At 35.0% G+C, this 27,617-nt stretch overlaps 1 protein-coding gene across 2 annotated transcripts; it reads left to right on the plus strand.

The window, feature by feature from the left end:
• The first annotated feature begins 4,358 nt into the window (after nucleotides 1-4,358).
• Nucleotides 4,359-18,243, plus strand: LOC129262924 (protein phosphatase inhibitor 2-like). Of its 2 annotated transcripts, XR_010293888.1 has the most exons (5): nucleotides 4,359-4,645; nucleotides 7,137-7,331; nucleotides 8,991-9,088; nucleotides 12,288-13,892; nucleotides 17,384-18,243. XR_010293888.1 is itself a non-coding variant. In XM_064100948.1 (4 exons), the coding sequence occupies exons 1-4, from the start codon at nucleotides 4,563-4,565 to the stop codon at nucleotides 12,506-12,508; spliced, it is 597 nt and encodes a 198-aa protein (XP_063957018.1). In that variant the 5' UTR covers nucleotides 4,490-4,562; the 3' UTR covers nucleotides 12,509-18,243. The 2 variants fall into 2 exon arrangements, 1 of the variants encoding a protein (XP_063957018.1); XM_064100948.1 differs by having other exon boundaries at nucleotides 4,490-4,645; nucleotides 12,288-18,243.
• Nucleotides 18,244-27,617: the final 9,374 nt, after the last annotated feature.

Raw genomic sequence — 27,617 nt, forward strand, 5'->3', positions numbered from 1 at the left:
AAAGTGGGCGTGGTCAATCAGCTCGCAGATATCGGCCCGCCCCTTGCCAAGGCTGCGCACCCCGTATCAATATCCATCGAATTCCTGCAAACAGATATAGCTATAGTATTACTATTAATTACCCTAAAAGGCTAAAACCCATAAAATATCTTACGGATTTGAATTAAATATGCCTAATCTTAATCAACACCATGCACCGATATAATATATATATATAATAATAATTATTACAATATGTATATATATTATCATTACAATTATTACAATGATTTTAAACGTAAAAAATAGCGTTCTTATTTGTCAATTTTAAAATAGTTAATGATTAGCATACAAAATAACTGAACGATTAATTAAACACATAGGATTGTTTATTTAATTAAGAGCCGTTTAAGCACTAACTACTAATTTGAAAAGAGTTGGCCTATATCCAGAAATTGTTCAGCCCACTCTATCATACTATGCTTGAGAAGCTATTTTATATAAACAAGACAAAATAAGCATGCAGAGATAAATAAATAAATATATATATATATATATATATATATATATATATATATATATATATATGCATGTATGTATGTATATATATATATTACAAAGGCAAGATTTATAGTGTATGCCACCATTCCATTTCATAGTCATAGTATAACGCTTGTCTGTTACAAACAAGCGTTACTATGACTACAAGTATAGTTGTTTCTGTGAAGGGCGCGCTTCCACAGCCAGTCATCATAGCAACATCTGTCTGAGGATGCACTCTCTGATTGATCTGACACCACACATTGTAAACTCCTGAAGAAGACCGTCGAAAATTCGAGTGAACAATAAAAACGTTATTGGCAATTAAGCATTATCATCAGCATTATTTTGTTACTTTACCGAAGCCAATACGTGAAACTTTAAGATATATATAGTATCATTTCTATCAGGGTTCTTTTCCTAAGATAATTAAAGAGGTAAACATTGATTAAACAAAATTGTATTTAGTTTTGTTATAATGCCCCTTGTACACGCTTTAATAAAAACGTCAATAGTAATAATAATAATTAATAGGCATTTATATTTTGACATCTATCTATAGAAAATAATCTTCTCCTCGGTGCATTGTTATTATCATTAGTATAGGCTACCCCCAGCTTATATAAGCTCATTCAGGCAGCCTTCCAGCGCTCGATCAGTGCATTTCAATGAATTAAATCATGCTGGTAGTAGGCCTACCCATTCGCCTTACCTGGATTTCTAGACTCAAGGACTGACTACACGCCATGGCGGGAATTCGAACCCACGTCCCTCTGATTGAGAGACGAGAGTTGTAACCACTATCACTTTTCGCCACTCGCACTTCACCATTTCTGTGTTTTCGCCCAGCGTCGTACGACGCTATCAACGACGTAGAACGATCTCTTGGTTCGTGCGTCCGTCGCGCTCAACTCTCGCTTGTAAGCAGTTTCGCAAATCGCTGATCGCGGCCGGATCGTTTTGAAGCTTTCAGCTATCAGTGCAGTGTAGTCAGAGTAGAGTACAACATGTGCATATGCACGCGATGGGCGAATGTTTACATCGGCTCAGCTTGCTCACTCTACAAGCGATCTGATTGGCTGTTGACGGCTGTTGACAAATCCTACGTTCTAATGCGGACGCCCGCTAATTTGCGGAAGAACCGTCCGTGATTTGAGCTCAAGATCGCTTGGGCCTCTGTTTCCATGGAAGTTGGCAATTTTTGCACACGACCCTTACGTTCTACGTCGTACGACGCTGGGCGAAAACCAGCTATATGGCCACCGCACGCACTTACGACTGTTCGCGATCCGATTTTGGAACAAATCGTAAGTTGCTCATTTTCTGAAAATGTGAATGGAATATATCATTTTATTTGAGGTTAGAATTAATTGAAAAATACTAATATAACCATTTTGAAAGATTGCAAGCCTTTATTTCGGAGTAAAAGCCAAAATAGTTTCAAATCGTAGCCAATCGTACGACTGCTATATATGACGTCATTACGACTAGATATTAAATTCGCCTTTATTCTAAGAAGAATGATAGCATAGTCACAGATTTGAACATATAGGTATTCGTACGATGATTTAGAACATTACACCAGGGGCGGATCCAGCTTTTTATAAAGGGGGGGGGTTGGGGTGGTATGCGAGGGAGCGTAGCGACCGAGTCCAAGCGAGCGGATCGAGCGAGGGGGGAGGGTGTGGGAGGGGGGTGTCCCCCCTCCCACAGTAGGGAAAATTTTTGAAAATCTGTGTGTGAAAATGGCGTTTTCTTGCATCTAAAACACCACTCTTTTTGGTATAGAGGTCGTTGCCAAATTATAATAATAATAATGATAATATAATAATAAATGAAATAAATACATAGAAATAGAATAAAATATAATTACAAGTTTAAAAAAAAAGATAAGATTAAAAAAAATGGTCCCCGGATTTTTTTTTTTTTGGGGGGGGGGGGTTGCAACCCCCCCAACCCCCCCTCTAGATCCGCTTCTGTACACAGTAAGATATTCCAAGTCTCAATGTTAGCATCAAATTCAACTACATTTTATTCTGAAATCGGGTCGCAGACCAATCGTAAGGTGTGCAGTCGCCTTTAGAGCTGCCGTTATGCCACATCCATACCTATTTTGAACAGTGTCCCGTCATTACCTCATGCACCTACTGTTTATCTACCCAACCTGTTTTTTCCCCAGGATGCAATAGTTGTGTCATTTTGATTCTTACAAACATTTAAACCATGTTTGCCCCCCCCCAAAAAAAAATATATATATATATATATATAATAATACATAAAATAGAAAAAAAAAATAATTTCAATATAAATCGTTACACATCTTTTTTTTTTTTCTCAACAGAGATTAATGAATATCATTTTTAGACCATTTTTTAGTTTAATAGTCCATTTTGATAGTATATCCTGGCTGCTATTGCTTCAAGCAGTTTTAGGCGTTTTATGATTTAGCTGGCCCCTAGCTGTAGCTCACTCAACTTTACTTTACTTTACTTTACTTTACTTTACTTTACTTTACTTTACTTTACTTTACTTTACTTTACTTTACTTTACTTTACTTTTTCTTTTGTCCTGAGGACCCATCACATGCATGCTTTGTGTAAAAAATTATTTGCCAGTATTATTTATCTCTATGATTGTCACACTTAAAATAAATTCATCTATATTTTTTTCATTATGTGAACATGTTAATTTATTGATTGTGTAGTATAGTACACTGGCGAAGAGTTTTCATCCCCCGGGTGGGGGGGGGGGGGCAGTCAAACCATACCATATATACACATGTAGGTCCATGATTATAAAGAAAAACATGGTACCTATATAGCTAGCTGTTAATTGTAGAACAACTTGGTATACTTAGGTCAAGTGCACCCAGAAAACTGTTGATTTGAATAAATAGAGAAAAATCAAACTAAACTGAAACGCTGAAAATTTCATCAAAATCGGATGTGAAATAAAAAAGTTATGGCATTTTAAAGTTTCGCTTATTTTTCACAAAACAGTGATATATGCACAACTCAGTGTCATGCGAATGAGTCAGTCGATGATGTCCATCACTCACTATTTCTTTTGTTTTTTATTGTTTGAATTATACAATATTTCATTTTTTTTATAGATTTGACAATAAGGACCAAGTTGACTGAACCATATAGTATTAAACAATGCTAATTCCACATTTTCAGGGAGGAACTTGTTTCACTTGAGAATGAGGAGAAAATTAGAATATTTCAGTTTCATATTATAAAATTCAAAAGAAATAGTGAGTGGATGATGTCATCATGCAGTCTCCTTATGTGCATATACCGACCAGGGTGTGTATATAACTGTTTTGTTAAATTAAGCGAAACTTTAAAATGTCATAACTTTCTTATTTTACATCCGATTTTGATTAAATTTTCAGTGTATATGCTTTTATATATGGCCGGATGTTTCTTTTTTATTCATAAAACTTTTTGTTGGTGTGGACTTGTCCTTTTATTTATAATATAATATTGGAGCAGCACCCACCTGTGGCGCCTCCTTCCTGGCAGCCCCTGTTATTGTTATTTTGTTTACATAGAAAACGAGAAAATCAGAGCCCAGCCCCAGCTCACGATAGTCATCAGGGGCCGATTGCTCGAAAGGGTCTTTCGTGTCGCCCATCTTTTATGATACGCTATGTGAAACGCATTTCAAATAAATTATCTGCAAATATTTATTTGTCCGTTAAAATAAACAAAATATTTGTTTATAAAATGATGTGATATCTCATGAAATTGTATAAAATTTGATTTAAAAGCAAGCTTACGAACTTTGTTTGTTTATCATAAATTTCAGAAACACCCCGCTTATAGCGCATCATAAAAGATGGGCGACACGAAAGACGGTCCTTGGAAAGACCCTTTCGTGCAATCGGCCCCAGTACCCCTGCAGGCACGTTTATACAATGTAAAATTTTAGCATCCAAAACAATTGCACTCAGTGACGTCATCATTAAACTGAAGACGACGCAATTCAACGGAAGTTCGAGTCCAATCTGTGTCTGTGATTGTGAAGCGAACATTGTCATGGCAGAAAAACTCGAGGAACAACCCAAGAAAAGTATCTTAAAGCCAGCTAGGCATTTTGAAGACCCTGCAAATAGACCGGAGTAAGTATTTCTATTTTCCCTTGTACAGTGAATAAAAGGCAGGATTTGAAGTAGGTCTTCAATTTAATACTTTGTTAAGTCTAGTCCCACGTACTTCTTTTCACGTCCTCGATCTACAATGCGTATAAAAAAAACGGGAGTTTTGAAAATGAAGTCTATAAAAATTTGTTTGAAATTATGATATCTATATTTTGATGTAAATAGATGCTCTAAAATCTTATCTTTGAAATGCCATTTAAAAAGATAAATTTTGTTCATGCTTGAGTGAACACGGAACGTTTTTGTCGGAGGTTCAAAAAAAGGCTTGCGCCAAAATGGCAGAAATGAGAAATTTGATGATCAGACTTCTTGTCTTGCTATTCGACAGACTTCCTCTTAACCTTTTCATTATCTTTGCAATGATTTTCGAATTATGCTGGGGTCGTTTCATAAAGCTGATTGTAATTTAAGAGCGACTTTAGAACGACTGGTGATCCTTTCTTGTGCCCGGTAAATGATCATTATTTATCAGTAGAGGCGCTGGTCCAAAAACTGGGATTGTCCCAGAAAACAAGGATAATTAGGATATCCTCATAAACCAAGACAAATCATGTCTTGATAAATTGAGACTGTCCTTGTTTATGGGGACGTTTTTTTTTCACTTCTCCCTACGGGACAAAGACAGCAATTACGGAAATTGAGAGTGCTAAAAATAGATTCAGTGACCTCAATTCCCCCCAGTTCGCCGTCTATTTTTCATGACTTACCGTCTTCCAATAATCTTGTTATGAAACCTGATATGTTTACATTGACTAGCACACTTGATTGGTGTGGCACTTGACAGGTGAATGAACTTTCCTAGATTTCTAGTGTGAAGAAATCCTTATAAACTGAGACAGTCCCTGTATTCTGGGACGATCCCAATTTTCTGACCAGCGCCTCTACTGTTTATTGACCATAAAATGTTCATCATGATCATGTTCATTGTTGATAGCATAAGAAAGGTTCACCAGTCATTCTTAAACTTAGCCGCTCTTAAGTTACAGTACAAACAGCTTTATGAAACTGAGTAGTACTAATAGATCGAACCTTGAACAGCCTCAAAAGCTATCTTGGGATGAAAACATTCTGTGTATCACCAGTGCGAGGTGCCATGGTGAGGTAATTTGAAATTTTACTTACAGACTACATTAAGTGAGTGTGCAAGTAGCCAGGAGATTAATCTCCATGGAGCCAGGAACGGGATGTCATTGCTCTACACACACTGAGCAATTGGACAACAATAATGTTGCTCCAAAATACTTGTTTTCTTTAGGGTTTTAAGCCCAAACTTATGTAAATGGGCTACAATATTGGTTTGCAACTTCTGGCCAAAATCGTTGGTGTCTTAGAACATTTACGCTTAATAGTACAGGAAAATATTAAAAATAGAGGAGTGTTTACTCACAGTCTGTTATTGTCATCGACTCATCGTAGCAAAGCTACAAGATGCGTATATAGGGCGACAATATCATGAGCAGTGCCAACTTAGATTTTTTAAAAAATACTTGCATCGGCCGATAAATATCATGAATCGTAAAAACTAAAATACTTGCATCGTACGATACATGATATTTATCGGCCGATGCAAGTATTTTAATTTCATTTATGAGGAACAGACAATACTTTTGGAGGTCTTCATAAGTACATGTAGGTCAATTATTGCTTTAGAAGACGTGATTCCCGACAAACAATCAAATGACTCGATTGTTCTTTCAGGAAATAATCGAAAGGTAAAAATAACATTCCCAGGCCTAATATTCGGTGACGTGAATATTCATGAGGCATAGTCTGACTAAGCCCTATTGGGTACTGAGTCTGCCGAATCAACGCCGATATAATCTGAACCAGATACAATATGCCCACGGCTCACCAGGCACCACATTTCCAACTATTGCGATCGGTAACGGCTGAAGATTCGACGATCACGTCATGTCGAGATTGAAGCCGAAATACAGCTGTTCACAATCGCGATATTCAGAAAAGCGGTGGGCATATTGACCTTGAAATTTGTTTTGAGAGACTTGCTATGATATTATTTATTCATTTATTTGTTGATTAATTTATTCATTCTGTTTTATATTTATTTATCTATTATTTTTATTTTTTGGGGTACACACCAAAAAGATGGCATTTATTTTTCATTTTATTTTTATTATTATTATTTTTTTTTTTTGGGGGGGGGCACACCAAAAAGATAGCATCATACCCTCTCAGTTTCTTCTTTTGCCAGCACCATACAAATGGCATTAAAACCTTTTATTTATTTATTTATTTATTCATTCATTCATTTATTCATTGATTTTATTTTTCATTATTATGATGATGATTATTTATTATTATTTTTTTTTTTTTGGGGGGGGGGGGGCGCACCAAAAAGATGGCATCATTCCCTCTCAGTTTGTTCTTTTGCCAGCACCATACAGATGGCATTTGCATTTACATTGTTATTTATTTTTTGTCACCACCATAGGGATGGGATTAAGTGGGATGAGATGAACATCCTAGCAACGTACCATCCGGCTGATAAAGACTATGGGCACATGAAGGTAGACGAACCGGACACTCCCTATAATGAATACATTGAGACGGAAGACGGTGAAGACGAGCACGATGGAATGAACGAGCATGCTGCAGCAACGCTCAACGCAACCGAACTCAACAAAAAGTGAGCCCTGACTCAAGATTGAAAATGATATGAAGATTAATGATTTTGGATGATGATTGATAATTTTGTATGATGATGATGATGATAAGAATAACGATTATGAGAACAATAATAATTAGAATTGATACACAAAAGGAAAAGGAGAAAAGGGAAGAAACAAAGAAAAAAGAGGAAAATAAAAAGAAGAATGTTTTAATTTATTCAATTTTAGCATAGGCCTTAATTTTATTTGTATTCTATAGGCCTACAGCCATCAGTAATCAACATCTGGCAAGCATTTGAATAGTGTAAAAAGTTGTGTTCAGTTGTTGAATGTTTGTAAACTGACTGAATGCTTTGATGGTTCAAGTTTTACTCCCAGGGCTATTGGTAACATAAGAAAAGTTATGATTACAAAAATTTACAATGGGAAATTAATCATGATTGGTATTAGTGCTGGGTGATATTTCAATTATGTGATATTGACATAATATTGAAAATTTGATAATAGATGTTTCATGCACATCAATGTAACACTGTATGACCAAAATATTGTTGATTATCAAAAGTAAACTATTTATTGACCAAAAATGCTGCTCTGGAAATTCTTTTAAACCAACTCAGAACTTTGTAAGTTGGTAAGCAAATGCCTTGTTTTTATGGACAGGCTCCGATGAAAGCGTTACTTTCATTTCCCCCTTCCCTGTTCTCAGAAGGGCCGTCAGCACCATCCCGAGTTTTCAAATTAGCACGCTATTTCAGATCCGGCAAATTATCTCGATCTGAACAATCTCGAGATTATTTGCAATGGAGACGCAATTAGCGCTAGTTCGTAGGATTAATCTCGAGATTGCAATCCAAGTCAACTTGGGATTATTTGCAAAATAGCGCGCTATTTTATGAATTATTGCGCTAATTCGTAGGTGCAGACGCACTCGTGATTATTTATTCACGGCATCAGACCATAATGCATCGATGCCTCGCTTGAGCAGGAATCGCTCTTCTTGCGATGGTGGAGACGGGGTTTCTTGAATCTCGAGATTAATTGCGAAGAGAGCCGATCGGGCTAAAATCTCGGGATTGAGCAAACTCGGGATGGTGCAGCACCGCCTAGTGAGTTGCAGCTCATAATTAGTCTGCAAGCAAAGACTCATATTTGACAATAACAGGTCGAGAGTAGAGACTAGACCACAAAGGCTCTTTCTGTGTCAAGAGCCAGTCACAGTACATACATGTACATTTACATAGTGAATCTAGTCTCACTACTCCAGACTCTATATTATGCTCTATACATGATGAAGATGCGAATTGCAAAAACATGAATCTGTGCTTGCAAACTACATGTAGCTCATAATGTAGTAAATTTTCGGTCTCGACAATGTATTGTGTTTTTAATATAAGGGTTATTTAATGTAGCTGGCGATAATCACAACATTGAAATCAAATGATAATAACGAAGTTCTTATATAGGCATTTCAGACCTGTAAGGATTCTCAATGCACTTTACAGAAATGAAATTATTCAATAATAAGGAAGAAATTGCATACAATAACGTGTAAACAAGAAAGATATATAGATAGCAAAGCTCCAAAGAATCCAAACTTCAGCCGCAAGACGTGTCTCCAGATCCAAGAAACTACATCACAAAATAGATCAGTACGACTTGTTATTATTTTACAGATTAGAGGGATCATCCAAGAAAAGATGGTGGGAAGAAGAGAATGCAGAGGAATCGAGTGAAGAAGATGAGGAAGAAGGATTGACAGAAGAAGTAAAAGGTACAGTTCAAATGCATTCATGACAATTCGGTGGATTCACAATATGGTGCGCCATCTATCGGTTGTGCAGCGGACAGGCCAAATTTCTAACTTTGGGACCGACATTGCGCACAGGCGCAGGCAGCACACAGTGCTAGTGCTTCAAAAATGAAAACCATATGGCAAGAATTCACCCAAAACGGTATAAATTTTGCAAAGAAATGTGTGGGCAAATTTCTCTCCTACCTCCTGGACCCTAGTGAACTGCATATCCGGCCGAGCCGCGTCGGCCAGCGCTGATTAATCGCATGCATGCATTCACTTTTGTACTAGCACGCACACCAGATGTTGACTTTTTCCCATGATGCATTGCAAATTTCGGCCTGTCCGCAGCAACTGATATAGCCTATGACACACCATATTGTGTATCCACCGAATTTCATGATTAGTTATGTTACACTGCTTTGATTATTTTTACTCAAAGCTTGGATCAAGGGAAGAAGATGAAGAAGAAGCATTGATTGAAGAAGTAAAGGTAAGTTCATATTTAATCATGACAATTCCATGATTAGTTATGTTAAACTGTTTTGGTCATTTTTACTTAAAGTTTGGATCAAGGGAGGAAGATGAGGAGAAGCGTTGATAAAATAAGTAAAAGGTATTAAAGGTTAAAATTTATTCATGGCAATTCTATTATTAGTTTAATAATACTGTATGTACATGTAGTATTTCATTCATTTTGTTTCTAAGCACTTCACATGTTTTATTATTTCCCCGGTATTTGGATCCATCACTGTTTAACTCATAGAGTGCACCATCTCCACACCCTGGGGAGCATTGGTCCTGGCCAGGCAACCGTTTTTACCGGTACGCACATGCCAATCCTATGAATCACATTGACGTTCACATCCTATCGTGTACTCATTTAACACCTGGGTGGAGAGTGACAAACGTAGATAAGTGCCTTGCCAATGGACATTAACCTTGGGCAAAATTTGAACACTTGACCCTAGGTTTAAGAGTCAAGTGACTGAACCAATACACCACGACACGGATATCGTTTTCCTGTTTTCTTCATTTGTGAGGTCAGGGCTGTGGATTTTAATTCTTTGCCTCACCCAAATTATCTAAATGTAAGTAGCGATCAGCGACTCTCCTGAACATGTGATAGAAACCAGATTTGACATTGTATTATTCTTTAATAGTACAATAAATTGGACTTTACTCTGCCAAATTCACTCTGTAGAGTGCTCAAAACACTTTTCAAGATATTTTAAAGGAGTACTCCGGGCTGAAAATATTTATATCTAAATAGACAGAGTAAAATTCACAGAGCAAAATACTGAAAATTTCATCAAAATCAGAGTTATTGAATTTAAAAGTTTTGCAATGTTATGCAAAATTAGTTATATACACGTCATCATGAATATTCATTAGGTGGGCTGATGTCGTCACATCCCCACTTTCCTTTTTCTTATATTATTACGCAAAATCATAATTGTTTCATTTTTTTCACACATCTGTGAACAATGTGTCTCCTTTCTAATGAAAAAAAGTTGCAGCAATGAATAACTAATTCATTCTTAGTTGTCAATCTAATTTTGTCACTTCTTGGTTGAAAAAATTTGAATAAACCTGATTCCTGAAAATGGCTCATTTCTATACTTTGTGTACAATGTCTATGGGAGATCAAATTTATAAAAGGATGGTTATTTTTCGTTCTAATAGGTCTGCTTAATTTATTTAGAGTTTGATTTAGTTGTTAAATGGTCTGTAGTAATTTCCATTGAAAAACAATGAAAAACAAGATGAAAAAACAAAGAAATACAGAAGAAATTCAAAAAAACCTTTAAATTAGATTACAGAGATCTGCAAAAAAAGAAGAAAATTTGAAGTGAAAAACATGTAAGGGTGTTAAATATCAAATAATGTTTTTCATGAATAAATTTGCATATTTTATTCATAATAATTAAAAGTACATTATTTTATGGATTTTTTTTATACTAGCTTGTAGTTATTGTTTATCTCAAATAGCCCTGTCCTTTTAGGGTCAAAGGAAATTAAGATGACTTTTTTGAAGATTCAGAAGTTACATTTGTTGTCTTGATGAAGGCTGACTTATAGGAGTAGTCGACAAGGGATCTTTCCCCAGGTTCTTAAACTGAGAACTTGTAATGGACATAGGGATCTTGAAGAGTGTAATATTTTGATGCCTGCCAGATGAAATCTACTAACTCTATGATACAACCAAAGGAGATGCATTCACAACATGCTCCCATGCTCTCTTTACCTCACCTCCCAACAAAATGATGAGCTTATTTTGCTTACATTGACTTTCCTTCATAAACTCCATATGAGCCGTATTACATCTCTTTCCTCTCTGTAACCATTATTCTGCTGATGGACACTCTTTATGTAGCACCCTGCTGTTGATCTCCGATGTAAGCGGAGGAAGAAGAAGATGTCTTCAGGAAGGCTGTTCCATGATGAGGGTAGACTAGATTCTAGACGTCGGTGTACTTGTTATTTCTCTCCCCTTGCTTCATTCTCCCCTGCGCGCCATCCCCAGTGATCGCGCTATCCCCTCTTTCACGCCCCTCACCAATGATGATGGTATGATGAGGGTAGGAAATCGTGTGGCTGTTTTCATTTCGGGCGTAGAGGTTGAGGATTGTGTTATTGATCAACTGAAAAGCAGAACAGTCCTGGCAAAGGACTATGATGAGGGTTGAGTGGACCAGTGACAAGTCTTTTCTCTAAGGTTGTGAAAACTCTCAGAACTGGAAGTGGAGGAACATTTTAAAGGATCTTCAAAGGTGTACTGTAGCTTTTTTGTTGTTGATGAAATGAGGTACTACGGAGAAGAACCGGGCTTACAGTGGACAGCAACACTTGTACATGAATTGTTTACCATTGTGACTTTGATCTCATTTGTTCCTTGTTAGTAAAATCTCATACTGACAAACTTACCAGTGCGTTGGCTTGAGCGTCCGCCTCACAACTGGACGTTCAAACCCCTGCCGCGTCAGACCAAACGATGTTAGAAGATGGGGAGTTGCTGCTACCCTGTTTGGCGCTCAACGATTCAAGGGATAGAGCTATGCCCATCTGGCGCTGCAGGGTCCACGATCAATGATTGGGCAAAGCACGTTTCTATTTCGAACAATAAATTACGGATTTTCATTTTCAATTTTATGTCTTCATTCTTGTCTATTTCCAGAGAAAAAGAGAAAGTTTCGCAGCAAGAGGAAGAATCATTATGATGAGGCGTACAACATCAAATTGGCAAAGGAACTGATAGAACAGGAGCTAAGGGAGGCCGAAGAGGAGGAAGAGGAAGAGAAACGAAAAACTGAAGGTTTGACGTCACAAGACGGCTGTAATCAACAAACGGATGAAACATTAGCTGATGATAGTATTGCCATGCAAACGGGCGATTGAACCGATCCTTATGGGCATCTCTGACCTTTGACCTGTGATGTAAGGGCTTAGGTCACGGACATACATAGACACTTGTAAGTGCCATAGCAGATTGCTGTATCTTGTTCATGTATGAATCAGTTGATTGCCATGCAAGTGGGCGGTTGAACTTTTCCTTGTGAACATATGTGACCTTTGACACAGTCTTTACAGTTCATTGGTCACACACATACGCTTTGAAGTGTTACATCTCGTTGTTTTATCATGTATGAATCAGTCGCTAATATTATTGTCATACAAGCTGGTGATTTATTTTACTTGCTTGGAGAACTGCGACCTTTGACCTGCACATTTAGGGTCAAAGTTCACACTTGCCATAGATACTAAATATGCTATGTAGCAGATAACTGTATCATGTACTAATGCTGATAATAGTATTGCCAGGCAAACTGGTGATTAATCCCGCTCTCTCTCTGATGCCCCTTGACCTTTGACCGTCTCTTTAAAGGTCAAAGGTCATATAGAGAATGGCTTTAATGTGCTGTTGTATATTGAATGTTGAGATAATTCAGGAGGAGCAATTACAGGTTACTCTGATCTGAGGATCTCATCATTTTTGAATTCGTACATACTTGTAAAATCATGGTGAATCAGCCTTATGATTTATAGTGTAAACTAGAAATATTTCTGACAATCACAAAAAATATATATATATGTTACATTGAAAGTCCCCTGAGTGTGATTTTATAGATTTATGATGCATACATGTACATTAGCTTACCACTAACATCCCCCAAACTGCCAATTAGTGCCACAAATTCATTGCATAAAGCTGCATTTTTTTTTACTGCACTATAATTCCACTCTTGAATTGAAGGATATATTGCATGGTGCAAACAATCTTAAATCTCTTATTGTTAAAAAGAAAACAATGTGCTTTCTTTCTTCCTTTTTTTATGTTCTTTTAAATTCTTTTCCTTTTCTTTTTCCTCTTCTTTTTCTTCTCCTCCTTCTTAACCTACTCAATCTCCTCCTCCTTTCTTCTACTTTTCTCTTTCTTTTATTTCTGCTTGACTGAATATTTGCATGAAATGCGAGGCAAAACTTAAGCTCTGCAATACACCTAGATTACATGTACATGTGCATTGCAGGGGCCAGGGTATGGCTTAATGTTCAAAGGTTTAATGAATAGAATATTCTGTGCAATTAAATTGTCATGATTTGATAGTCAAATTCTCAAAATCCACTATAAAGAAGCTTCAACTGAGCAGGGATTTAGTCAAGGCCGGTACTTCGAATTTACAAGATCGCCGTGAGGACCTTCCCCTGTAGATCTTGTACACATTACTCGGGCCGAGACCAAGGCTAGCAAAATTCGGCCTCAACTACATCCCTGCAATGGAAAGTTCACAGTCTACGCAAAGTCTAAAAGTGATTCGCACTTTAACTGCTTTTGATTATTTCCTTTACTTAAAATGCCAAAGATATATGTCAAACATTACCATATATATTGCTTTTAATTGATGAAGTCATTGCATTTCTGATCATTTAAAAGTATTTGCAAAAATTTGATTTTTGTTTCCAATTGCAATTTTTGCCTTCCATTCTTGCTACTTCCAGCAATTAATCATGAATTCAATTTTGAATTAATTTGTTTTCATTATTATCATAATTGTTATTAATTTATATTGATATAACCAGTATAAATAATATCTCAAATGCAATCTGATAGCTAAAACACTTAGGACAGGTGTCACTTTTGGTGAATACTAATTAGATAGCTTGTTCACCACTCTTCGAGAAATAATAGGGCAGCACTTTGGAGTAATAAAAATCAAGACCACCTTTTTACGGAGCAAAAAATAAAACACGCCTGTTTATGCTATGCTACCAATATATCTGCCAGATTGAATAATAGGTCAATTTTTGTCTCACCTGCATAGCAGAGTGAGACTATAGGCGCCGCTTTTCCAACGGCGGCGGCATCAACACCAAATCTTAACCAAAGGTTAAGTTTTTGAAATGACAGCATAACTTAGAAAGTATATGGACCTAGTTCATGAAACTTGGCCATAAGGTTAATCAAGTATTACTGAACATCCTGCCTGAGTTTGAGGTCACATGACCAAGGTCAAAGTTCATTTAGGGTCAATGAACTTAGACCATGTTGGGGGAATCAACATCAAAATCTTAACCTAAGGTTAAGTTTTTGAAATGTCATCATGAATTAGAAAATATATAGACCTAGCTCATGAAACTTGGACATAAGGTTAATCAAGTTTTACTGAACATCCTGCTTGAGTTTCACGTCACAAGACCAAGGTCAAAGATCATTTTATAGGGTCAATGAAATTTGGCCAAATTGGGGGTATCTGTTGAATTACCATCATAACTTAGAAAATTTATGGATCTGATTCATGAAACGTTAACATAAGAGTAATCAAGTATCACTTAACATCCTGTGCAAGTTTCAGGTCACATGATTAAGGTCAAAGATCATTTAAAGTCAATGAACTTTGGCCAAGTTAGGAGTATTTGTTGAATTACCATCATAACTTTGAAAGTTTATTGGTCTAATTCATAAAACTTGGACATAAGAGTAATCAAGTATCACTGAACATCCTGTGCACATTTCAGGTCACATGACGAAGTCAAAGGTCAATGAACTTTGGCCATAACAGGGATATCTGTTGAATTACCATAACTTTGAAAGTTTATTGGTCTAGTTCATAAAACTTGGACATAAGAGTAATCAAGTATCACTGAACATTTTGTCCGAGTTTCAGGTCACATGACCAAATTCAAAGGTCATTTAAGGTCATTGAACCTTGGTCATTTTAGAGGTAATTATTAGATTGCTGTCATAACTTTCAAAGTTTATAGATATAGTGTATAAAATGTGGATATAGGGGTAATCAAGTTTCACTGACAAGTTTTAGGTCACATGAACAAGGTCAAATGTCACTGAACGTAGTATTGTATCATTATATGAATGGTGTAATTTGTGAATAATTATTTTATAGTAGTTTTCAAAGCTAGCACTGTTGGTATATTTAATCGCGTGATGCAGGTGAGACCGCCAGAGGCATTCCACTTGTTTTGTTTTTATTGTCAAAATTGTCTGGTGAAATTGAAATAGAGTGAATGATATTGTTATCATCTTTTAATTGAAAAAACAATATTATTAGTACTAGCCGTCAAGAATAGGATGCTGACACATGTCCTTATGACAAAATCGACTCCATAGTTATACCTCCACATCGTCCTATATTTACCACTGAGGATTACTTTAGTATTGTTGCTTATATAGTCAAATGTTAATCAAAATCAAATAGGAAATAAGAAAGTTTGGCATTTTTTTATTCACAAATTGTCACAATGCTGTAGCCTAAATTTAATGAAAATTAGAAAAATAAGAAAGTTTGGCATATCTTAAACTTCACATTTTCTCTCAATGCTATAGCCAGAAGTCAATAGAAATCAAATAGGAACTAAAGACAATTTGGCATGTTTGATATTAAAAATATTTCACAATGCTATGATTTGCAAATCAAATGAGAAACTGAATGATGCTGATTTTGGCAAACACACGTCTCACATGTATAGATTCTTGTTAAGCAAAATCCATGTATTAAATTGAATAGATCTGATTGGCTAAACTTTCAATTCCCAATAAAATCAGAATAATATCTTATGAGTAACTAATAAAGCCTAGTTTTATATTATTGCGAGAGAGAAAAAAAGAGATGTTTGATTACTTTGATACACTACTTCAAATGTTCAATTGCAAATGAAGTAATGAATGTGTCACCTCAAATGGTCTCTCATTACCCATGAAAGCAAATACCCCCCCCCCCCCCGAAAAAGGCGAATAAAATGAAAAAGGCCATGACATTCTTGTTTTGCATCCGATTTTGATTAAATTTTCTGTGTTGCATTTTTTCTTTTATATTCAACTTGACTTGGGATTTAGGAGATCTTGGGGATTTAAGCCTCCATGGCCATGAAATCATACAATATTTACAAAATGATCATTTAATATGAAAACAGATTCAGGTACTTTCCTCTGATCGTGATGTGATTTTGTGTTTTCCCATTTTCTGTTGTTTGTTTGTACACAATCACACACGTTACAAAATTCCACAATGACATACTTTGTTAAGTTTGATGTATACTTTTGATTTGTATAAGCTATTATTGGTTAACGGGAATTGTAAGCATTTTTGTTGAGTTTTGATTTATGTATCACTTTTGCTATTATCATGCATAAACCAAGTCACTGTATGATCTGTTTGAGAAAAGAATGTAGATTTACAGCAATAGATGAAGTAGATAGGGATTTCTTATACAAGGAGTGTTCATACATGGATTTATCTTTTACCTGAATGTGAAGGTTTACAGTGTGAACATTACTGATATTTATCCAGAGATCAGCTGTCATGTGGGGACTGTTCCCACATGAATTCAACGTTCATGCGCCTTAAGTTTGAACCCACTTTAATATATGTTACAGGTCATAGACATGTCCTCATTTCTTCATATTAGTTTTGTAGCATTTGCAGGATTTTAATTGTGATTTAAAAAATTATTACTTGCTGCATTTACTTGGTTTGGTTGACTTTTTCATAAACAAATAAGCAACTCCTGAATTTTTTTATTCTCTAGTTGAAATAGACCATATAATATTGGAATGTTTAAATATTCGAATGAATGGACTTCATTTAATCTACATACATTTCTTTGCTGTCTTCTATTGAAATACATTGTCATATCCTGGAGGCCGTTTCATAAAAGCTAAAAGCTGTTTGTAAGCTAAGAGCATCTTTGCGAGCGATTGGTGAACCTTTCTTACGTGCTAAACCATCGCCAATGAATATACCATTTACCGCAAGAAAGGTTCACCAGTCGTTCTTAAAGTCGCTCTTAAATTACAAACAGCTTTATGAAACACCCACCTGTCCTTTGAATTTTTTATGATATTGATAATTATAATAATAATAAAAGTGATAACGACAATAAAAAATTTGATTATGATAATGATTGTAGTTAATAACAATAATCATAGTAAGAATGATAGTAATATTCATAATGTTTCAATTAATCCTGTTGCAATCACTGGTTCTAACACTGCTAATACTATTGTAATTGCATTCAATCACAAATTACATTTAATAACAACAAAAACACCAAAAACTAAATTTCGAAAAAAATTAAGGTATAAAAGAAGGCTGACTTTTTCACATGTACTATCTATAATATATTTATCATGTTTTCTCACCATTTAACTATTTCAATATATTTGCTATATATTTAAAAAAAAACAGTGAGTGCATAGCCTCTGTTTTTTTTTTACTAACATGGCAAGAAAATGTCTCCTGTTTGTAATCACCACACATTCAAATACAGAAAATATACACCTATATTGTAGGTATAGGCATTGGACTTTGCCTATAATTAGAATCGTGGGATACATTTTTCCAGTTCTAACTTTTACTTTGATCATTTTCTTAAAAAAAACATTTATTTTCGTCATAGATGATATTTGATATTTTCTTAGTTTGAAATCATAATTTTGCATCAGCATATTTGTTTATTATGAAGAAAAGAATAGGAATATAATTTCAGTATTTTTGTTGTAAGATGTTTATTTCATGAATTTATTTGTGAAGAGAAAAGTAAGTAATGTCAAGTAAAATATTTACCTTTGCGTGTGGATTTCATTAATGAAATAAAGCTTAAGTATGATAAAAAAGAAATGCACTTGTTTTTGTTATGTGTGCATGTGTGAAGTCAAGTGTTTATTCAATAATTCTCATTACATAATTCAAATTCAAGAGTCTGCTAAATTTAGTTTAATATCTCAGTGAAAGAAACTACCTGATCAATTTTTATGACTAGTAGATAATATAGGCCTTGTCTAATACATTTAAATATTTTTTATTCCTATTGAAAATTCAAAAATTAATTTAGCTAGTTTGATAAGAAAATCATGAATTTTTGAACGTTCTAAAATGTTTTAAAAATCCTATCATAATCTTTATACCTATGGATAGTTCAAATTTGCTGGAGTGGCTATGTTGCTTTAGGATAGATCTAGATAAAAGCTTCAGTCTCTATATTTTGTTGGTTGTTCCACTTTACTATGTCTTTCTTCATGACACGTCTTCCAGAGGAGGAGAAATTAAAAAGAAGTCGCAACAGACAGATTTCAACTAAGATTCCTCCTCTTTTTCTCATCCGCCTTATTCTTTTTCTTCTCCTTTTTCTTTTTTTCTTCTTCTCCTCTTTCTTTTTTTCTTCTTCTCCTCCTTCTGATCTTCTTCATAACCTGACAGTGGCAGGACAGAAAGATTTCCTGTAATATTCTAATTATATAAGGGCTATCTATTTCACTAGAAAAGCTACATGTCTAGGGTCAAATTTGCGAGGGTATAAAAAAAGACTAAAATGTTTAATATAAGGATGTTCTTTTTGCTCCAACAGTCAACACTACATGTTTATAGTCCGATTTGCGTGAAGTGTGGGAGATGGGGCCATACTAAACCCGATGATTTAGGTATAAAGGTAAAACCAACGTCCATATGACATGCATAACAATTAAAATATCGCTGCTTGTTTAGGGGTTCAATATCAAGGAATTGCACACACGTGTATGGCATTTTCAAAATATGGAAAATACTTGTTTAGGGTGCTTTTAGAGACCCCATGGTCGCGCATGGTATCCACTTGTCAATGGAAGTGCCCCCCAGGGGGGCTGGAGTAGTTAATAGGTTTATGGCGAATGGGGCCGGGGGAGGAGGGGGGGCTGTGCTTTTTATATTTTGCATTTATTATTTTATGTGTGAGGATACCATATCGCCGACGCTCGACGGCGCCTAAGGGTAGGCACTTATGAACCAAGTTTGAAAGGAGACTCGTAAAATGACGTCACTCTCGCCGATGAATATTCATTAGATCGTAGTCGTGCGTGTTCAATACACACTGCGTGCAGGCATGCAGATACAGGATAGTTGTATGCGAGGAACTTTGGCTCCAGAGACAAGTTGTCAAATAACGTGTGTGTGTGTGAGGGTGTGTGTGTACCATCGGCTGGTAGTATTCCATGCTGTCTACGACTTCAAACCGCTTCGGAGAGAGTGCAATTCGGTAAAACGAAGTTTCCGATATAAAGAGATAATAACACTATATGTGGTACGTTGGGAGGCAAATGTCAGATCAGGGGAGGCAGGATCTTACAATCAGGTTTTTTAAAGGGAAGAATAGTGTAGAATAAAAGGTATCATATATAGCCAATTGATCTAGTAGAGTGAAGTGAACAATTATGTTGTTTTTTTAAAGAATGAATATACCTTACGTGGATATGGTGAAGCCAATTTAAAAGGAGGTGAGACAAGTTTCAATGGAGGTTTTTAAAAAGAATAAACTGCATTATGGTGAAGCCAATTTAAAAGGAGGTGAGGCAAGTTTCAATGGAGGTTTTTAAAAGAATAAACTGCATTATGGTGAAGCCAATTTAAAAGGAGGTGAGACAAGTTTCAATGGAGGTTTTTTTTTAAGAATAAACTGTCCTACAAATTTAAATGGAGGTGAGGCATTAAGTTTCAATGGAGGTTTTTAAAAAGAATAAACTGTACTACAAATTAAAAAAGAGGTGAGACAAGTTTCAATGGAGGTTTTTAAAAAGAATAAACTGTACTACAAACTTAAAAGGAGGTGAGGCAAGTTTCAATGGAGGTTTTTAAAAAGAATAAACTGTATTATGGTGATGCAAATTTTAAAGGAGGTGCGGCAAGTTTCAATGGAGGTTTTTATAAAAAAGAATAGACTGCATTATGGTGAAGCCAATTTAAAAGCAGGTGAGGCAAGTTTCAATGGAGGTTTTTAAAAAGAATAAACTGTACATGGTGATGCAAATTTAAAAGGAGGTGAGGCAAGTTTCAATGGAGGTTTTTATAAAAAAAAATAGACTGCATTATGGTGAAGCCAATTTAAAAGCAGGTGAGGCAAGTTTCAATGGAGGTTTTTAAAAGAAATTAACTGTACTACAAATTTAAAAGGAGGTGATCGAGGCAAGTTTCAATGGAGGTTTAAAAAAAAGAATAAACTGTACTACAAACTTAAAAGGAGGTGAGGCAAGTTTCAATGGAGGTTTTCAAAAAGAATAAACTGTACTACAAACTTAAAAGGAGGTGAGGCAAGTTTCAATGGAGGTTTTTAAAAAGAATAAACTGTACTACAAATTATGGTGAAGCGAATTTAAAAGGAGGTGAGGCAAGTTTCAATGGAGGTTTTTTTTTAAAGAATAAACTGTACTACAAATTAAAAAAGAGGTGAGACAAGTTTCAATGGAGGTTTTTAAAAAGAATAGACTGCATTATGGTGAAGCCTATTTAAAAGGAGGTGAGGCAAGTTTCAATGGAGGTTTTTAAAAAGAATAAACTGTACTACAAATTATGGTGAAGCGAATTTAAAAGGAGGTGAGGCAAGTTTCAATGGAGGTTTTTTTTTAAGAATAAACTGTACTACAAATTTAAAAGGAGGTGAGGCAAGTTTCAATGGAGGTTTTTTTAAAAGAATAAACTGTACTACAAATTTAAAAGGAGGTGAGGCAAGTTTCAATGGAGGTTTTTAAAAAGAATAGACTGCATTATGGTGAAGCCAATTTAAAAGGAGGTGAGGCAAGTTTCATGGAGGTTTTTAAAAGAAATTAACTGTACTTACAAATTTAAAAGGAGGTGAGGCAAGTTTCAATGGAGGTTTTTATAAAAAGAATAGACTGCATTATGGTGAAGCCAATTTAAAAGCAGGTGAGGCAAGTTTCAATGGAGGTTTTTAAAAGAAATTAACTGTACTACAAATTTAAAAGGAGGTGAGGCAAGTTTCAATGGATGTTTTAAAAAAGAATAAACTGTACTACAAACTTAAAAGGAGGTGAGGCAAGTTTCAATGGAGGTTTTTAAAAAGAATAAACTGTACTACAAACTTAAAAGGAGGTGAGGCAAGTTTCAATGGAGGTTTTTAAAAAGAATAAACTGTATTATGGTGAAGCAAATTTAAAAGGAGGTGAGGCAAGTTTCAATGGAGGTTTTTAAAAAGAATAAACTGTACTACAAACTTAAAAGGAGGTGAGGCAAGTTTCATTGGAGGTTTTTAAAAAGAATAAACTGTACTACAAACTTAAAAGGAGGTGAGGCAAGTTTCAATGGAGGTTTTTAAAAAGAATAAACTGTCTGTACTACACATGGGTGTCAATCGGTATTCTTGGTTCGGGGGGGGGATGATTGACACAAATGTTCTTGGGGATGGGGATCTTTCAACATTACCCCCACTAAAATCACAAGTTAGAACATTTGGGAGTGGTTGATATGCATGGTGTTCTTGGAAATTCCTTCATTGTTGCAGTGTACTGTATTATGTATAATTTTTTTTGAAAATTCAATTTGTGTTACAAGTAAGCATGTTCTAAGCTCATACGAAAGAAAAAATGACAAAAATTGTCTGGACCATGAGAGTGATCTGTTTATTGAGCATGATGTATACAACTTCTCTCTTAAATCTAACCCGACTGGCAATATTTTTTTTTTTCTTAATGCATGATGATAAAATGCAGATTCGGACAAATTAAGACTAGCACAAATTACAAACTTTGTGGCTTCTCGTGCGCCATCGGGCTTACCGTCATTCCTCAGACGATTTTAACCCTGGATTTTAACATGTTTTAAATGCTTTGTAAGTGAATGAAACAAAAACAAACATAAAAACAATCAAAACTCAACTGTCTGTTATGATATTTCTCCAACATTTTCTTGAACCATCAGTGTGTAATATCAGCTAATATATGTGTTAAAATGAAATTTACGTACCGCATGAGTGTGCTCATATAGATTGCAAACCTGTCATCCCTTTCCAAACTCAAAAGAGATTTCTTTTTGCCAAAATAAGAAAAAATCAATCAAGTTTAGTTATTCAAGTCCATAACAAGAATAACATGGAAAAAATCCGATGTTCATATCCGAAGATACGCTTTAAAGAGAAATGAATGATTATTCTTTCTGATGGGGTCACATGATAAAATGTTTGATATTAATTACATCCAACCGCATACAACAAAAGCACCATACACATGAGCTACTGATCACCACACGACCATTATGACTTTTTAAAAGTGATATGGGCTCACTCTTTCATGACTATAGGCACCTCATTTCCACATAAACTCCTCAAAAAAAGTTTGGAAATCTGACTTTGATCGATAATCCCTCCTCAAATTTAATATACATGTATATCAATATGTTAGTAATATCACTGAATAGATCATCTAATTCTCTTTAATATGATACCCTACATGATATGATTATGGTTCACATGGAGGTGCAGTGCCTTGAAATGTGGGGCAAGGTCAAAATTCAAAAGTTGCAAAATGACATAATATTGAAAGTTACTGTTTTTATTTCCGTGGTGATGAGTTGGGAGAATTATTGGCCAAACTCAGATTTCCAAACTTTTTTTGCTCGTTTTGCAGCTTTCAAATTCAGACCTCATCCAACACTTTTGAATCCTGTTCTTTTCGTGATGACAGAGAATTAAGTGATCTTTTGAATGACGTCAAATATGCATTGTGTAAAATTTGGAGTTGGGAGAAATTAATAGCCAAACTGATTTCCAAACTTTTTGTGAGGAGTTTAGATAGGTAATGAGGACATCAATGCTCTCCTGCAAAATATTATTGACCAAAACTTATCGTTCAAGTCAAGGTATACACAAGTAGAGGTGACATTCGTTTTGTGCACATCATCCTTTTGGTATAATTTCATGTTCAAAGGTTTACTGAATGCCGAACATAATATATAACAATACTACCATGACATACATCGGTATATAACCAGGCAAAGGGTTGTAGATTAAATGGGATGGACAAACATCATGCACTTGGATGTGGGGAGGGATAAATCTGAGAAAAGTTATTTGTACTTTTTCAAGATCTACCCCTCTGGGATTTACGTCCATGGGGTTTTCCCCGTTGATCTTGCCACCCTCTTACTCCCGTTTATTTATACACCCTTTTGAATTAGTTGATTTGTTAAAATTAATTTATTAACCACTGGTGGGATGGAACACCTATCAACTAAAGTTGTTTTTCGTCGGGGTCTTTTTATGTCATGTATTTAAAAATATCATATACATAAACGTTTCATTATTTTTCATCTTGAACCTCCATCAATCTGTTTAAAAGTCATGGAAAAGAATGTTTTTATTTAATAACAATATACACAAATTGCGATGGAAACAAACAGATTGATGGCATATAATCATCATGATCAAATTTTCATTTTTTCATCATCATTATTATAATTTTCTACCCTAAATTATAGGGGGGATGATAATACAGACCATCCCCCCACTTGAAATAATGGGGGGGGGATATATTCCCCATCCCCCCCCCCCCCGTGATCGACATCCATGGTACTACAAATTATGGTGAAGCGAATTTAAAAGGAGGTGAGGAAAGTTTCAATGGAGGTTTTTAAAAAGAATAAACTGTAGTACAAATTATGGTGAAGCGAATTTAAAAGGAGGTGAGGCAAGTTTCAATGGAGGTTTTTTAAAAGAATAAACAGTCTTTGTAAATGTTTGTGCAAAAACTTGATAAGAATGCATGCCGTTATCACACAGTACTTGCCAACTTTTAGTATATTTTATCATGGTCCTAGGCCTGCCAGTACTGAAAATAAACGTATTTTAAACTGTATTATAGCGTATATTTTTATTTACTCAAACTGCAGTTGCTTTCCATGATCATGTCTTGGTTTTATAATACTTGCTATATGTGTCCAGCCACCCCAATACCAACAATAAATACATTGATTTAAAGATTCTCATTGATCTTGAACAATCACATCCTAAGCTGTAAAATGATTTATCTTGTTAATATTGATTAATAATATCCCTCGCTAGTACTTGATTGAATGCGAATAAGTTTGGTGAGAGCTTCAACAAATAAGAGAACAAGATTTGGGGTTCACTTACGCATGCGATGTGTAATATGTAGTTCAACTACTTAGCAGTGAGCAAAACACGGATATCAAAGTCTTGTATTTTGTCTTCAACTTTTACAACCTCACATTTTGACAATATGAAGAATTTTTTTTCTTCGGATAAACCAATATTTAAAAATGCGTTTGGAAAACTGAATTACTATTTTGGTTATTTTCTACGAACCTTCCCTGGCAACTTATTGTTGATATTTGGGTGGCTGGCCACATTTTGTTTTGTTGAGAAAAAATATCAAAGAGTATATGAAAAAAATATTTATGTAAAAAAGCTTGCCTAGCTGTTGGTATTTTCTTCTGTTGTACTTTGTCATGTAACTCTGATAGATTTAATTTCGTTACACAAAATGGGGTTCAGTATTCAGAAAAACCATTAACCTTGCCTCAACCACAACAGTACTTGCCAAACTGGATAAATCAACATTATATCAAGCTGTGTAGAAGAACTTAAAGGAGAATGAAACTCTTGGAGCAAGTTAGCTTTTGTGAAAGCAGAAAAATCAAAGAATAAGATCAACAAAAGTTTGAGTATAATAGGACTAGCAATAGAAGAGTTATGAGCATTTGAATGTCGAGATCACTAATGCTATGGAGATCCTCCCATTGGCAATGCGACCAAGATCTATGATGTCACAGATGAACAACTCTCCCCTTTTGGACACTGAAAATATACCCCAAAACATCTCTTTTTGCTCATTCTAATCATATGACAAACGATTCATCAATGATATAATGTTGTGAAACCTCTGTACTTGTCCTCTCATAAAGAGAACACCTCACCTTGTGATAGACTCTATAAAAGTGAGAATATAAGTGAAATAAGTACTAAAGTAATGAGGGAGTTGTACGTGGGTGACATCACAGATCTTGGTCGCATTGCCAATAGGAGGATCTACATGGCATTAGTGATCTCAATATTCAAATGCTCATAACTTTCTTATTATTTATCCAATCTTCCTCAAACTTTCAACAATATGTTTCTTTGATTTTTCTCTTTGATATGGATTCAGCTGGTTTCAAGGGTTTCATTCTCCTTTAATGATCATGTAGATACCATTAAGTGCATACATATGTAATGTATTTCAAGCTGTATGACATAGATATTCTTTTCCATCCAACATCAGCTTCTACTATTTTTAAGGTTAGTATTTATTGTCATGTTGGCAAATTGTGAAATAGTTCATGTTGAAATATGTTGTATATTACCTGTAATGCATTTCTAATGTTATTTTTTTTAGAATATATTTTGTCATCATTTTCAGTACATAAAAGTTTATTCAATGTATGCCTTTACCAAAGTTGGCCATAAGCACAGTGGGTACCAACTATCACTGAAGACAACACGACAATTACTCAAAATATATGTATAGCCTTATAAATGTACAAGTCAATAAAATCTACTATGACTACATAGCTTTTCTTTGTGCAACACAGTCATATTTCATTTGGATCAATTCAAAATTGAGTGGTGTTTTGGGGGTAATGCTATGGTAACTGCAGTTATGTTGTCCTCTGACAGTTGGTGTTGTAATGATGTGATTGGCAGTGTGTGGACGTCATGTTATAAGAGAAAAAAAGAAAGTTAAAGTGAGAGTGTTGGCTTTGAAATGGACTCAACCTATGAAAGTTAATGCTGCAGAAACTGGTGTGGTAGTGGGATGATAATGATGATGAGGAACAGGGCCGGTATTCAATGCTACTCTTAAAGCCACAATTTTAAGTATATTTTACTCAGTATTTTGCAAAAGTAAAATACTTATCCATCTTTGGTATTCAATTGCATTTTTTTTTTTGCTAAATATTTTGCTTAAATGTAAGTCAGCCATCTACTAGACTTAAGTCTACATATACAAAAATGATACGCACAGAAATACATTCACACATTTGGCACTATTTGGCTCAAAATTTATAACATCACAATGGGTATTAGTATTTACTTCAATTTGGATGAGGTAAATTCTTAGATCTGATCTGCATCAAGTTTAAGCATTTTGTTAAGCCAGCCAAATTGCTAAGTAAAATACTTACAAAATGAAAACTTAGAATTTAATAGGCGGCCGAGGTTTTTTTTTTCCAGAGGACATGTTCAGATTTCTTGTTGACAAAGGATGACGTGATGATTATTTTGCATAACCTGGCTTATCAAAAAATATATTATGTATATTCCATTTCAGTGATAATTGCATTTTTGGGGAGGATATATTACATATTTGGGGAATGGAAAAGTTCAAAATCAATGCATACTTAACCTAATTACGCAGGGGGGGGGGGGGCTCTGAGCTCTGTGATTAAAAAAAAAGTCTTTTGCATGTTTTGAGACCAGTTTTGCGAAGCCCGGGTACTGGGTACTGAAAATTACCAAACAATTTGAAGGTGCATATCAGACAAAAATGGCTCAAAATTGTGATATTTGTGTACCACGACAATGGAATATGCGTTTTCAACCAAAATTCATAAAAGCCTAATTGTTTTTAGTTTTGTTGAACTAAACTGATTTATTTTATGCTGTTACGAGAGTCCCAGCAAAGTTCGTTTAAAAAAAAAACAATGCAATACAAAGGTAGAACACCACAAAGAGTTTCTAAACCAAAAATTAGAACATTTGGAGCTTTATTTGGGGAGTTAGAGGAATAGGTATAGTATACTAATTATGCACAAATTAGCATAATCAATTAATAGCAATTTGCATGAAATAAATAACTACACAATTTTGAGGATTATTACAAGCAATTGCAATATATTTCTTCACTATTCATTGTTTTTAGAAACCTCATTGTAGACTTGCCTCATGCACCTCCTCTCAAGTTGGCTTCATCATTTGAATTATATTCTACACTTATCATTCTTTTAAAAAAATAATTGTAGACTTGCCTCACCTCCTCTCAAGTTGGCTTCACCATAATATTCATTCTTTGTTAAAACATCATTTTACACTTGCCTCACCTCCCCTCAAGTTGGCTTCACAATACCTTTTTCGTTAAAACATTGTACGTTTGCCTCACATCCTTTCAAGTTTGCTTCTACATAATATCCATTCTTTGTTAAAACATCATTTTCATTTTACACTTGCCTCACCTCTC

The sequence above is a fragment of the Lytechinus pictus genome, chromosome 6, assembly GCF_037042905.1.
Source record: "Lytechinus pictus isolate F3 Inbred chromosome 6, Lp3.0, whole genome shotgun sequence".
NCBI classification, from domain to species: Eukaryota; Metazoa; Echinodermata; class Echinoidea; order Temnopleuroida; family Toxopneustidae; genus Lytechinus; species Lytechinus pictus.